The sequence below is a fragment of the Mustela nigripes genome, chromosome 9, assembly GCF_022355385.1.
Source record: "Mustela nigripes isolate SB6536 chromosome 9, MUSNIG.SB6536, whole genome shotgun sequence".
Classification (NCBI taxonomy): domain Eukaryota; kingdom Metazoa; phylum Chordata; class Mammalia; order Carnivora; family Mustelidae; genus Mustela; species Mustela nigripes.
Window position 1 is genome coordinate 82,231,561 of NC_081565.1, and position 14,787 is coordinate 82,246,347.

The window sequence follows — 14,787 nt, forward strand, 5'->3', positions numbered from 1 at the left end:
AATAGCACAGAGGGGAAATGACTATTAAATTTCCCAGATCAGGAAATATTAGGAAGTTTTTGCTTTCCGTCCCAATCCTTTAATGAAAATGGAAGACTTTATGAGCCCATAACCATGTACTGTGTGTATCTCTGACGGAAGCCAGCAATTACACAAAACGGTGCCCACCAGTGGGGCCACTTAACAAGTGAATGTGAAAGGATGAATCAGACAGACCTCAGTTTTAGAAAAGCCACTCAAAGCACATACCCTAGGATGTAGTAGTATTGCCTTTACCTACAAATAAGAACCTATTATTAGTATAGCATTTAATTAAGAAAATACATCTGGGGACACCTGGATGGCTCAGTGGGTTAAGCATCTGCCTTCATCTCAGGTCATGATCTCCGGGTCCTGGGATCGAGCCCTGAGTCGGGCTCCCTGCTCAGCGGGGAGTCTGTCCCTCACTTTCGACCCCTCCTCCTCCCACTCCTGCTCTTTCTCCCCCTCTCAAATAAAATAAACAAATAAATCCTTTAAAAAAAACCAAATATGTTTATACTTCTGAGTATTCTCCTAAATCTCTAGACTCCTAAGAAATCAAAGTTTCCTGAGAAGTTCAGTACCTACCTTTGATTTTTTAAAAATCTTTTTAAAATTAAAAAAATTTTTTTTTCCTTCCTTGATTTTTTATTGTGGTCATGCTACCTACAGAATTAAATGTCCAAACTAGGAAGTCAATCCAAGATTTTCTCCCGAGTAATTTATTTTTTTCCCCAATGTCCTATTGTTCTGTTCCTTTTTCCATCAGGGACCACTGGAAGTAGCCCAAGTGTTCTTGGCCGAAATTCCAGCTGACCCAAGACTGTATCGACATCACAACAAGCTGAGATTATGCTTTAAGGAATTCATAATGCGGTAAGATGGACTATGGCTGCGAAGGCAGCCGAGCAGCAGTTCTCAGAGTGGGGTCCCCAGAGCAGCAGCTAGGGCACACCTAAAACTTGCTAGACCTATGGAATCAGAGCCCCCAGAGGTGGGGAGTGGTGGTCTGGGTATAACCAGCCCTCTGGGGATTCTGATGCAGACTCACGTCTGGAAATCATTGCAGTAGATCAGCCTCATGTGTACTAAGTAACCAACATTGAAACTCTGTAGTGTTCTCGCATTTACAGTCTTGCGTGCTCCTCCCACATCAAACCGGTATTACCACCAGCCTCATTTTGCCAAAAGGGGAAGCAGAGGTTTGGAGATGGGAAATGCTTTTGCCTGAGGTCACGCAGCTAGTTAGTAGAAGAGCTGAGTTCAAATCCAGATCTTCTGAGCCGCATAGCCCACACCTCCATCTGTGTGCTGACTGTCCATGAGGCTTTCAAGTCCAAGAGGGTGTTTTAGTATCATGTAATAACTTGTTTTTGGAATCTTAAGAATAGAACCTGCTTCCAGTTTGGTGAAAGCAATTCTAACACTGGGCTTTTTCAAAAGTATCATCTCTCGGGCGGTTCCCATTGTCAGACAAGCCTCTGTGGGCTGGCATCAGGAACAGCCCGTTCAGGCTGCATAAGAGTGGGTCTTCGAGCAAGGTCTTGCAAACTATCACAGTATAGACAGGTACAGCTGGGTCTCCTGTGGCCCTGAAATGAATGATAATGAAGGTTGGGATGACCTTTCACCCACAAGAGGAAACAACATCAGGAAAATGTGTACTAATATTTCTTTCAACCGTAGAGCAGCATATCAAGTGTGGGTATAAACTTACTTGGCAGATGGGGACCAAAGGAGGCGAAAAGTGAAAGTTTGCTAAATTCACTGAAAACTCATCGGCATGCCGGTGTTGAGTACGAGGAGAGATCCCTCCTCCACAGGCGTCGGTGAGAGGTTTGTAAACGTGCTGTGTGTGGAGACACACTCGTTCTGTGGGCACACACCCCCACACACAGATGGCCTATACACAGAGATTATATTTATTAATATTTTGGGATTTGAATTGCTTCCTGTATCTGAGAGCAATTCTGATATTACGCAAAAGCTGCATTTTCTTTAGTAAATAGTGCCTTTTTACAGAACAAAAAACTAGAAAAAATACTGCAGGAATTTTTAAAGATCTCTTTCCTTTCCACTTATCTTCTTTTAAAATTCGTTATGTGGGGACACCTGGATGGCTCAGTTGCTTAGGCGCCTGGCTCTTGATTTTTGCTCGGGTCGTGATCTCGGGGTCCTGGGATGGAGACCCTTGGGGAGCCCCATGTTCAGTGGGGAGTTTGCTCAGTGGGAGATTTTCTCCCTCTTCCTCTGCTCCTTCCCGTAGCTTGCACTCTCTCTCTGAAATAAATTTTAAAAATCTTTTAAAAATAGATAAAATGAAATAAAATAAGTTATGGTTGAAAGCCCCTGAAGTTGGCAGCGGCCCAGGCCTGTCTGGTCCTCTGGAAGGACTTCGGCAATGTTTAATGAGACAGAGTATGGCCCGGGTTCGATATCAGTTGTGGGGAGACAGGAGCTGAGTGTCCGTCTAGTCCCGACAGGACCCCATGTCCATGACCGAACGCCAGCGCAGGGCAGCTCACTAGCCCCTGCTGAGAGCGCAGGAAATACAGGCCTTCGGAGCTCAGAAAGGGATGGTCTGTGACAGGCTGGAGGCTGGGGAAGCCTTCACTTAACCTTCGTCTGGAATATTTACGGTAGATCAAAGGAGATGGTCAGACATGGGAGCCATGCCTGGTAAAGCGACAGACCACAGAACCTCGGGGGTGCCTCTGGGCCCCTCGGAGTCAGCCAGAGTAGTGTGTTCTGGAAGCCTGTGAGGACAAGAGGAGAGACCAAAGACAGTCGTCTTGGCAGATGGGGCTCGGACAGAGGGAAGAGTAAAAGCAGCCGCGTGAAGAGCTGACGGATTCGGCGCCCCAGCCTGTGGCTCGTACCCTCAAGGCAGCGGGAGGCGAGGAGACCTTCCTTTCCCCTCACCCCGGTTGCTTAATTGCTTCTCAAGTCCCCTCAGCAAGTTCCAGGCTCTTAAGAACCAGAGTCAATATTCTCTCACATTATTTGCACCCGGGTATTTCCCCCCGGCTCTCTGCTTCCGACGGCCAGACGAGGTGACGCAAGACTGGAAGATTCTGGGGCTGGAACAGCTCTCGGGCTTTCCCGTGGAGGACCTCCCACTCCCTGGCAGACTCGAGCGATGGGTTGATAGCCCAGATTTCTGGGGTGAATGCTGTGAACCCTCCGACGCCTCATTGCTGAGCATGGACACACAGGCCTGCCGGGTGCCAGGCAGTGAGCAGTGAGGGCCTGGCCCTGGGCAAGGCCTTGGACTCGGCTGTGGCAGCGGCCCCAGACTGGCCACAGAGGACATGGCAGGTGATGCTGCTCGTGGAGCCGGTCCCAGAGCTCCTCAGCCTGTTGCCAGGTCGGGACCTTGATCCGCTCCTGCCTTTTCCTGCAGTAAGAAAAAAAAAAAAAAAATCCCAACACCTCAGGGTTTCAGAAACCAAGATGGTGACATACACCATCTGTTTCCTTCTCTGCTCCCCAAAGTGCTCAAGCTGTTCAGACAGTGCGACCAGAGCCAATCCGGGTGTTTAAAATTTCTTCTTGCATTTCTGCCTTAGCTCAAACTGGTGTCATCAAATACCATGGACCGAGTGTCCAGAACAACAGACTTTTATTGCTCACAGCGTTGAAGGCTGGGGAGGCTGAGACAGAAGGTGCTGGCAGGTCAGGCTCCGGGACGGACTCTCGTTCTGGCCCGGCCCCCTCAAGGGGTGGAGAGAGGAAAAGGAAGAAAGCTCTCTGACAAGGGCACTAACCTGACCCCATGGGTCCCATCCCCCACTGTGAATCCACAGTGATTCACACCAGAACTCTTCTGAAGGTCCTTCCCTCCAAATACCATCACAGGGGGTGTTAGGGCTCCAACATCGGAATTTGGAGTGGCAGAGGACACAAACCTTCAGTCCATATTATCTGAACGCTCCCAGCCTTACAAGGACTAAGTGACCCTTCCACTTATTTTTATGTTACAATAAAAGACCACGCCCTCCACGGCACCCTCACCAGTGGTCTTTAGGGGACGTAGTTCCTGCCACACCCAGGAGGGCTCCTCCCGCACCTCTGGTCCCGGAGTCAGGACCCAGCCCACAGAGCGCTGGTCACACAGCAAGTTAAGTGCCAGCACTGAAATTCTTACCGAGGATAGGCTGCCCTTGAGGTTTGGGGTCTGGTCGAGGCCGCCCAGGGAGGGAGGAGGGAAAGGGCTGAGTTGGAGAAGACCACTGGGGAGGGGTGCCTGCTGGAGCCATGGCCCTCTCACACCCCGGCAGGCGGCCACCTCAGCCCCGGGCGCCCTGCCCCCACGTGATCCTTCCTTGCCTGAAAGGGCCTGGAGCCCAGTCCCGGAGGGCGGGAGGGAATGCAGTCCCAGCCTCTCCAGTATTGCTGCCAGACCCCCAGCGTTCCAGCAGTTCCATTTCTTTCCTGGGCCTGGAGTGGGGGTTTGCTACAGAGGGACGGGGAAGAAGCTGAGAAAGGCAGAGGTTGAAACTGGGGCTCCAGACAGAATACGTCCAACTTGAGACGGAGGCCACCTGCCTGGATTCTAGCAGGAAGGGCTTCTTCCCAGGTGGAGTACACGGTGTCCCAGTTAGCAGTGTGAGCTCCTGATCCAGGCTGCTGGGGTTCACAGACCCACCGGGTCTTAACTAGCCGTGTGACCTTGGGCCCGTTACCTGGCCTCACTTTCTCCAACTTTAAAATGGGAATTGTATGTATTCATAACTGTCTCTTAGACCTAGTGCCAAGATCTGCTGAGTCAACACACAGAGCTTAGGACAGGGCTGGGCACATCCTGCGTGACCGACCAGTGGAACATCATTCGGTGGAGGCAGAGGGCAGATCAGTCTGAGAAGGAAGCAGAAACGTACCCGTCTGATTTGAATATAGATGTCCACCCATGACTCGGGGGCCTCAAGTTTGTACCGTAGACACAGTGGGGCCGAGGACACATGAGTGGGGGAGTGCCAGGTCTCTGGATTTGCACCTGACTCTGCGTTCCTGCAGGTGTGGGACTCGGGAAAGGGTGTTCCATCTCTGCATTCTTCCTTAACTGTGAAAAACAAGGGTCAGGACTGGAAACGCTCGAGTACTTCATCCTCCTCCTATGGGACAAATCGTTTCTGTGCTCAGACTGCGTCCATCAGGAATCATAACCATAACAATAAGTGTTCTTACTCAAACATTCTAAGCATTTTGTATGTTTTCACTCATTTAACCCTTACAAGCATAACCAGGTTGGCTATTATTATCGCCTCTGTAGCGCAGGTAAAGAAACTGAAGCATAAGTGCCCGGCTTCATGTCACAAAGCTGATACGCCACAAAGCAGGATTCAGAGTCTATACCCCTAACGACTGCGCTGTGCTATTCTCTTTAGGAACTGTGTTCAGTCGCTCATAACAGAGACCTGAAGGAAGATGGCTTAAAGAACATAGAAACTTATTTTTTTCTCATATAAAGTAAGATCAGAGATTGTCGTCCCAGAACTACGTCATCCTGGCTCTCTCCATTCTTTTGCTCTGCCATCCTGATCGTAGTGCATCCATCCTCATGGTCACAACATAGCTGCTAGGGCTCTAGCCATCATGACCATGTGAAATATCAGGAGCGGAAATGAGGAAAGAGCAAAAGGGCTGTGCCCCTTTAAAGGGCTTTCCTGGTGACTTCATTTTGTATCTCATCAGCCATCCCTTTCTGTTAAGGGGGGCTAGGACCTGTAACTTCCCAGGGAGACTCATCAGATGGAGTTCTGTTATTAGAAAAAAAGAGAGAATGGATTGAGGAAGGAACTAGAAATTTTTGGCCATCCCAAGGGACTGGTGTGAGGACTCTGCTAGAGGAACATCACAGAGGAGGGAGGCCAACGGATACAGAGATGGAGGGCTACCTGATGACCGTCTCTGTAGGAAAGACACCTACCTCCTTCTGGAGAGGCCCCCGGAAGTGACTGTCTACAAAAGCCAGGAACCATGTTCTGGACTTAAAATTTTTTTCCTCTCAGTCTGGTTCCTCTAGGATTCTGGGTTCTGGAAACCCTCAGGCACCTCTGCTATGAAAAAATGCTTGTGTTCAGTGACCTGATCAACAGAGGGGGCAACCAAAGACCTGGGATGGTGGTGTCACTGAGTGAGAGCGGCACAGTCCGTGTCTGCAGACCTAAGGACAATGTGACAGATAAGGTCACTTGAGCAATCATCCCCATCATAGATCTATGATATTGTGTGGATTTCCAAAGAGAAATAGCTCTTCTGGAGGAGGTAGATTTTGTGCATGGCTCTCTCATTAGTTTATGGATTTAAATCAACATGATGGTGGAGTGTCTGCTGGTTCAGTCAGTTAAGTATCTGACTCTTGATTTTGGCTCAGGTTTATGATCTCAGGGTTGTGGGATCGGTGGTAAGATTGAGTCTGGTGTCAGACTCGGTGCTGAATGTGGAGCCTGCGGAAGATTCTCTCTCCCTGTCTCTGTCCTCCGCCCACCCTGTCAGTTAAGCATCCAACTCTTGATTTCAGCTCAGGTCATGATCTCAGGGTTGTGGGATCGGGCCCCCTCATTGGACTCTGTGTTCACCTCGGAGTCTGGCTGTCTTCTCCCTCTGTTCCTCCCCACCACTCCCTCCCTTCCTCCCCCCCTCAAATCAATAAAAATAATATCTTAAAAAAAGAAATCTAGAGTATAGAATCCAAATGGAGGAAAGGAAGAAATACAGAAAATGTATTTCTTCAATTCATAAACTATAAAATTTGATAAAATACAACTTGATGTTACTATGACAACATCTGAAAAATTTTTACCCCACCTATGAATATATTCCTCTTTGTCAAGCGCTGTGTTCATCTGTCGCTCTACAACGAGTTACCTCCAGACTTAGTGGCTGAAAACAACAACATTTAATTATTGTGCGTGGAGTTCTAGGGGCTGGTGGGCTCAGCTAAGTGGTTTTTGCCCAGTCTCACGGTGGCCCCCAGGCAGTGGCTGTGGCCTGAATTGCCCGAAGTCTTCCTCGCTCACATGTCTGGTGTCTGGGCTGAAAAATGCTCAAAGAGCAGGTGGTTTGGGACTCCAGAGGCACGTGTCCCAAGAGACAGAGCCAGGTAGAAGACACACTGTCTTCTTCACCCTGTCACAGAGCCCATAAAGCATCCAGCCAGGTTCAGAACACATGGCACACCGTCAGAATGTGCCAGCTGCCTCTTACTACTTTGGAGCAGAAAGACTAGAGGGCATTTAGTTCATTCCCCTCAAGTTTTCAGAGACACTCCCAAGGATGCGGTCAGCCCCTGCACGCCCCTACAGTCTGCCGATGTTACAAACCCGGACCTTGAAGTCATCCTGAAACTGATTGGATTTTGCACACTGATTTTGCAGTGGCTTTTACAGATTGGATTTTACACACATCCTGAAACTGATCAGATTTTATTGCTTTTTAGTTCAGAAGCAATAAAAACATAGGGGCTGGTGGTGATTTCTCAGGATTCGGAGGTTTTGTACAGCCCCTCCCCAGCCCTACCTGGAAGCTTCGATATGCAACCTTAGACATCCTACAATTTGCTGCAGTTAACATCAACTTGAAAGACTGCTGAAGGTCCAGTTAGGGGAGTTCTGGCTTCAGGCTGAGTTAAATCGGGGCTAATTGTGTGGGAAAGCTGTGGTCACGGGTTTATTTTTGCCAAGGCCAGATAGCTTCCCCCTGTCCTGTGGCCATCTTCCACCCTGTTTGCCTTCGGCTGTTACCCTGAGAATATGTTCAGTGGTAATACAGAGGATTGGGGTCACAAGGTCTGGGTATCCCCATGACTCATCTCAGGTTTAACCCTGCAATTAGGAAAACAGTTTAAACCACATTAATCACCAGGATCCCATTCATCTGCAGGGCAATAAAGAATTATTACTAATATTTGCATGTCAGCTGGGTTTCAACCATTACGATGTCCCTTCTAGGTCTGTAGATTTGTGAGTTTCCCGAGGTAGCACAGCATAAAATAAAAGGCAAGACTCTATCGTGTTTAAATAATACGGTTTTCTTCTTTGGTATGTAGTGTACTCTGTGGGAGACTGTGGAAACACTAGGCTTGAGCTTTCACGATTTTCTCTCTGATGCTTTGCAGTTTCACCGTGTGGAGCTCCGTAGGGATCTGTTTCTGTCAATGAGAGGATTTATGTCTGTTTGCAATTCTGGAAAATTACCAGCTGTTATCTCTTTTAAATGTTGCCTCTTAATTTTCATTCCCATAGAGAGTTATTTAGATGTGGGCTGGGCATCTCCATTCTATCTCCAGGTTCTTTTTTTTTTTTTTTTTTTTTTTTAAGATTTTATTTATTTATCTGAGAAAGAAAGAGAAAGCTTGGGTTGGGGGGATGGGCAGAGGGAAAAAGAAAAGCAGGTTCCCCACTGAGCAGGGAGCCCAACAGAGGGCTCAGTCCCAGGACCTGATATCATGACCTGAGCCAAAGACAGACACACTTAACCGACTGAGCCACCCAGGTGCCCCTCTAGCTCCAGGCTCTTAGCCATTTTTTAATATTTTTGACTAAAAAAAATTTCTTTGGTGATTTCCTTAGATCTGTGCGATAGTCCGTATGGTCTCCCATTCGTGTCTGGTTTATTCTCTACCCCGTCCATTGGGATCTTTCTCTTTATCTTAGTGCCTATATTTTTATTTATAGAAGTTCCATTGGTTTTTTTTCTGATGTTTCCCTGATCTCTTTTTTCATTGTCTCTGATTATTTTCATCATGAATTTTGTACCTTTTTTTTTTTTACATCTCTGTATTAACCTCTGGTCTTTTATATTGTTCTGTCATCTCAGATTCTTTTGGGGATGTTTCTCCTGCTTGTTGTTTCTGTGGGTCTTCTCCTGTGATGATTGTATCGTGAGCTCATCTTTGGCAGGGGTCACTGTTTCTGTGGGTGGCCCAGGAGCCCTGATGCAGAAAGCATTTCTCCAGAGCAACTACACACTCATTTCCGTCTGAGCCCTGGGGGTTCCAGTTACCTTGGTTGCTTTTTAAGTTAATTTCTCACCTTGGAGCACACACCATACAGGAGTATAAATTTATAACCCACACCCACGTGTGGTGCAAACCTAGAATTTCAGTTCTTAGACTTGCTTTCCCAGTGATGGCCCCAGACTGTTAGCAAGCTTTCATTCTACCTCTCTGGACCCCTGGGGTAGCAGCTTTTCAAGCCCCCTGACTAGATGCAAGTGGCATATTCAGAGCCCCACTTTGCCCTTGGCCGAGGCTACCTTTCCTGTCTTATGTGGGCTCCCAGCACGCCGCACTACGCACCCTCCCCACGCCTCTAGGACCCCTGTGCAGTCTCGAAACTCTAATGGGCACATCTTGGGACAGCTGCTGTGACATCAGCTCCTGCTATCACTCTGATTTGGATTCTTCTCCTCCTCTCCGGTGCCTGAGGCTCCCCTTCATCCTACGACAAATGTTTGCTGTATGTTCCAGCACTTCTATGTGTATGCAGCGGGGGGTGGCGGGGGAGGCGGTGGGCTGAGTGCATTGGCTCCGTCTACTACATCGCCATAAGTCACCATGAGTTCCTTGTGAGCACAGCAATGACCCTGAGTTTGAATCCCGGACTCACCGCTTCCTCACAGCGTTACCTCGGGCAAGTGACCGAACACTTCTGAGCTTCAAGACAAAAATGAAGACAAATACAGCCTTTCTGAGTTTGTTGGGAGAATTAACCAGATAATGTATGGAAAACTCCTCGTATAGTGCCTGGCTTGGGGCAACTCAGAGGATCATGGTCTCTGGGTCACTTTTCAAAGACATTAATTCCTGGGTGTTCCTCCTTTGGTGTTCTGATTCCTGAACTCTGAGGTTAAGGTCCAGAAGTCCGAACTTTTGAAAGGCTCCATAGGGGATCCTGACAGGCCATCGAGTTTGTAGGTACTCTTGGAGGGGGTCAAGAAGTGTTAGATAACCTCCAAGCACCTCAGACTCCTACAAAATGCCACCTCATTCCACGCCCCTAACCCCTGTGTTCCCATCTCAGGTGCGGTGAGGCCGTGGAGAAAAACAAGCGTCTCATCACGGCGGACCAGAGGGAGTATCAGCAGGAACTCAAAAAGAACTACCACAAGCTGAAAGAGAACCTCAGGCCAATGATCGAGCGGAAAATTCCAGAACTCTACAAGCCGATATTCAGAGTTGAGAGTCACAAGAGGTGAGTTCAGGGCAGAGGAGGCCTCCTGCTGGGGGATGAAGGACAGGGCTTGGGGCCCAACGGGTCAGGGCACACTCTGCTATACTCGGGAGCCGCACAAGCTTCGGGGACTGGCAGTGCACCTGCAGTCAGAGAATCCACCAGAACCTGATCCGTCCGGCCTCTCTCCTGAGTGCCTTCCACTCCCTCTACCTTCTCCTTGACCTCCCTGGGACCTCTTCATGCTGGCCTGCTGCCGGTGGTCTTCCCCAGGACCCATTTCCTCCTGTGTTTTCTCTGGTGCTGGCATGAAGGGATCTCAGGACCTTTGCACATTCACTAACTTAGTGAGTTGCTCATAATCCCTGCCTTTTCTGGTGGGTGGTTTCCCTCTCCTCCTTAAAAGATTAATTGATCTTTCTTACCTCTGTTTTTGTGTTTTTGTTTTGTTTTGTTCTCTCTCTCTCTCTTTCTCTCCTTTGTAATTTCAGAGACTCCTTCCACAGATCTAGTTTCAGGAAATGTGAAACCCAGTCATCACAGGGCAGCTAGGAAAAGCTGTCCTTACGCATGGAGACCGAGGCTCTGTGACCTTGGAGAAGTACTCGCTAGTACTTAAAGCACTGGATATTTGCTGCACAGGATGGACTGCATTCTCCTTGACAGGACAGCGCCCTGGAAGCCTTAGGATCCTAGGGACCGTGGGAATTGCACCCAAATGGGGTCTGACCAGATTTGGGCCATCCATCCTGCAGGATGGGGAGACTGGATGGTGGTCAACCAGGGGAGCCTGTGTATTTATCAAAGCATGGTTTTCCACAATATCATACAAAACAAGGCAGAAACAGCACCTCCTGAGGAGTGGTTGGTCACTGTTTACCAGAGAGATGACTTCCTCTGGCCATATGGGATTTATAGGATAAACCCGCATTGCCCATGGGGAAATGGAAACACTGTCCGCTGTCCCATTCCGGGTGAACCTCCTGCATCCCCTGTTTATGGGAGAGGAGGGTGAGCTAGCAGGAATGCAAAAACGTGTTCAATAAATCCGTGATGGGAGGCCTCACTGGAAATCCAAAAATCATGATGATGGTTGGGAACCTGGATCTAGGTGAATTATTTGTGAATTTGGTACCTTTTTGGTAACGGTGGGCTAGTTGTTGTGTAGTTACTTTTGCCCAATTGTTACTGTGTGTTAAGTTAATTTAACGAGAGTTTATAGAAGAGGAGCCTGGACCTACTGAGTTAAGAGACACCCGGTACTTGGCCATTTTCAGTTCCATTCACACGCTTCTCCCGCAACACCTTGCTTTTTTTTTTTTTCCTGCTCCTTCTTGCTCCCTCTTTTTTTCCTCCGGCCTGGGACCAAGTTTATTTTTGTAAAAGGATAATAGTTCTGCTTTCATTTCAGAATGCCGAGCCGTCTGTCAGCGTGTATATATATCGGCTATAGAGACGGCTGAGCTCGGATGACTTCAGACAATGTACTGTAGGACACAGATGAACGCCATTATGGCTTGAGGATTAAATCATATATTTTTCATATGCCTGATGCTCTTGACTGGTACTAAAAATGTAATAAGAATGGCAAGTGAAACGTTTCCCTTTGCAGCTCGTGTTTTTTATTTCGACAACTCGCGGCTCTGACAAAGCACTTTGGAGAAAAGGAAAGTTGCTGTGCGTGGGTGTGGTCCTCCCGACGGGGCTGTCCTGGGGCGCGCCTCTCCGGCAGTATTTAATCTGGAGTTTATAAGAGAGAGAGAGTGCGTTTGGGTAATCCAGAACTGCTGAGACATGAATTTATATTCTGAAAGTGATTTTTTTTTTTTTAAATCATAAAAGGTTACTAGTTCACATGGCAAACTCTTTGGTGTTTAGGCATTTCGGGAAGAACTCTTTCTAAAGGATATTATACCTTTAATTGCTTTCCTAAATGAGTCCATAGGAGACACTTGAATTCCATATGCTGTTTGGCGTCTTCTGTGTGGGAGGTTCTGGGTGAGACTCAGGTCACATAACATCGTCCCTCCAAAGCCTGCCGTCTTAGCGAGGAGGGAGCACTTCTGAGCACATAGCCACAACAGAGCGTCTAGAACAGGCAACGGGCCCTACAGAACCGAACCTTTCATGAGTGACTCAAGGCTGGCCGTCAGTCCTACCAACATATATTCTATTTTGCCCTCAAATAGTAAGTGGTAGTTGCTAAGCTACCTATGGCTGTCTTTTAACTCCAAGAGTCCTAATAGTCCCAATGAGCTAAGATACTCTTGATTAAAAGTCCCCTGTGTTTAGCTACCTGTTGTCACTCGTTGTTGTTTGTTTTTTGTTGTTTTTGTTTTTAGTCTTTCTTGTACCACAGTGGGTGCGACTTGCTTCCCAAGTTCAGGGACTGTGTTAACTTCTGCCTTCTACCCTCTACCCCAGTGCTGAATTTACGTAAGACACTCAATAAGTGTTCGCTGTACGGCTAAGTCCACAAGCGTGTGTGAGTAGACTTCTGAAATAGCCCTGTCCACTAGAAATGCGAGACAGCCCACAGGTCTAATTTTAAATTTTCTAGTAGCCACTTGAAAAATAACCACGAAAAGAAACAGGTGGCATTAATTTTAGCAATGTATTTTAGTTAACCTGATATATAAAAAGCATTATTGTTTCAACATATTATCAATCCAAAAACTATTAATGAGGTATTCTACGTTCTTTCTGATGCTGGCTGCAATGTCTGTCTGTCTGTATTTGACACATTCAGATTTTATACTTGCAGATTTAATCTCAGTTAAAACCAGCCGCATTTCTGGTGCTCAGTAAGCCACATGTGGCTGGCGGTCACTTTCTTGGACAGTGCAATTCTAGAAGCTTCCAGCTTTTATAACTTGATGCCCCGGATGTATGGGCTCTCAATAGGGGGTTGGGTCTGGAGAGAGAATGACAGAATTCTGATTGAGAGCCCGTGGGCTTCCCTAGAGGTGAAGCTGGTAGAGTTGGGGGTTTGGACTGGCCAACCTTGGTTTTGTTTCTCCTAGTCTTTATGCGTTAACCCTGGCTTTTTTCTCAGTTCCAGAGAATTTAGTCATTCCTCGGGTAACAGTTATAAATACAGTGGAGGCATTACTGCACTTACATAAATTAATAGCAGACACAAAGAACTTGGACTCAGTCCTCTTAACCCTTAAACATGAGGTTAAGAAAAGCATTTTAAACATTCCTTAAAAAAAAAAAAACAAGGGGCACGTGGGTTGCTCAGTGGGTTAAAGCCTCTGTCTTCAGCTCGGGTCATGATCCCAGGGTTCTGGAATGGAGCCCCGCGTCGTGCTCTCTGCTCTGCAGGGAGCCTGCTTCCTCCCTTCTCTCTCTCTGCCTGCCTCTCTGCCTACTTGTGCTCTCTCTCTCTCTGTCAAATAAATAAAATCTTTAAAAACAAAAACAACCAAAAAGCCTTCCCAAGAGTAAAGCAAATTAGGGATGCCTGGGTGGCTCAGTCAGTTGCACATCTGCCTTCAGCTCAGGTCATGATCTTGGGGTCCTGGGATCTGCCAGGTATTGGTCTCTGTGCTCAGCAGGAAGCCTGCTTCTCCATCTCCCTCTGCCTCTCTTCCCAGCTTGTGCTGGCTCTCTCTCTCTCAAAATCTTTAAAAATCTTAAAAAAAAATTTTAAGCAAATCAGGCCTTTTGGTTTTCTAAAAATTAGACAAATCTGATATACCATGATAGCATTTTGATTTTACTTAGGAAAATCCTTCTGTGCAAGTTTTTTGGAGGCCTCCACTGATCAGCTTCATGCTGCCTCTCCTTTGGCAAGGTCAAGGGTGCAATTGTCCCTATCTCCTAGGGATCTCCAGGAAGGGGCACCTGGCTGGGTCAGTTGACGGAACATGGGACTCTTGATCTCAGGGTTGTGGGTGCGAGCCCCCCTCCCACATTGGGTGTAGAGATTACTTAATACTAACATCTTTTTTAGCAAAATAGGATCTGCAGGGAAATGGGACATATGCTGTATAGGTCTGATTGCATTGTCACGCCTTGCACTGTCTTGGACTCTAATTCTATTCCCTAAGGAGCTCTTTCCATGACAATAGGTTTGTTTCAAAATGAAAAACTTTAGAGCTGTCATTGGACAGGGAGCCTTTGTTTTGCCTTGAATGTATTTTTAAATGCTTGTGATCTCAAATGCTGTAAAGCTGCTATTAAGTATCATTTTGGAAACCAAACAAAACGCCCCAAAGGTTCTAATACATCCCAGAGTGCTGGGTGTGTCCACCGTATCCAGTGCATATTTGTTTTGTTTTGTTTTGTTTTTGTGGGTTGTTTTGTTTTGTTTTTGTGGGTTGTTTTGTTTTGTTTTGTTTTGTTTCTGTTTTTGTTTTTTTGACTGAAATCAGTACTTCCTAATCTTTTTCACACCATGGACTTAAATGTGATCCATTGAGGCATAACAAAAAGCCCACAAACTCCTTAGCTTGAAAACAGCAATCAACAATATCTCACCCAGTCACTGCGCATTTGAAATTCCAGAGTAGCTTACCCGGACTGTCTGATTTGAGGTATCCCATGAGGTTGCGGTCAAGCTCTTGGCCAGAGCTGCCATCATCTG

At 47.2% G+C, this 14,787-nt stretch overlaps 1 protein-coding gene across 4 annotated transcripts in view; it reads left to right on the forward strand.

Moving 5' to 3' along the window:
* The window catches only part of DOCK8 (dedicator of cytokinesis 8), a 201,974-nt gene extending 190,177 nt beyond the window's left edge, over positions 1-11,797 (forward strand). For all 4 annotated transcript variants that reach the window (XM_059411918.1, XM_059411919.1, XM_059411921.1 and 1 more), the window contains 3 exons: positions 791-897; positions 10,047-10,217; positions 10,688-11,797. In XM_059411918.1, coding sequence (XP_059267901.1) covers positions 791-897; positions 10,047-10,217; positions 10,688-10,748 — 339 coding nt within the window. In that variant the 3' untranslated portion in view covers positions 10,749-11,797. The remainder of the gene's footprint in view (positions 1-790; positions 898-10,046; positions 10,218-10,687) is intronic.
* The last annotated feature ends 2,990 nt before the right edge of the window (positions 11,798-14,787 follow it).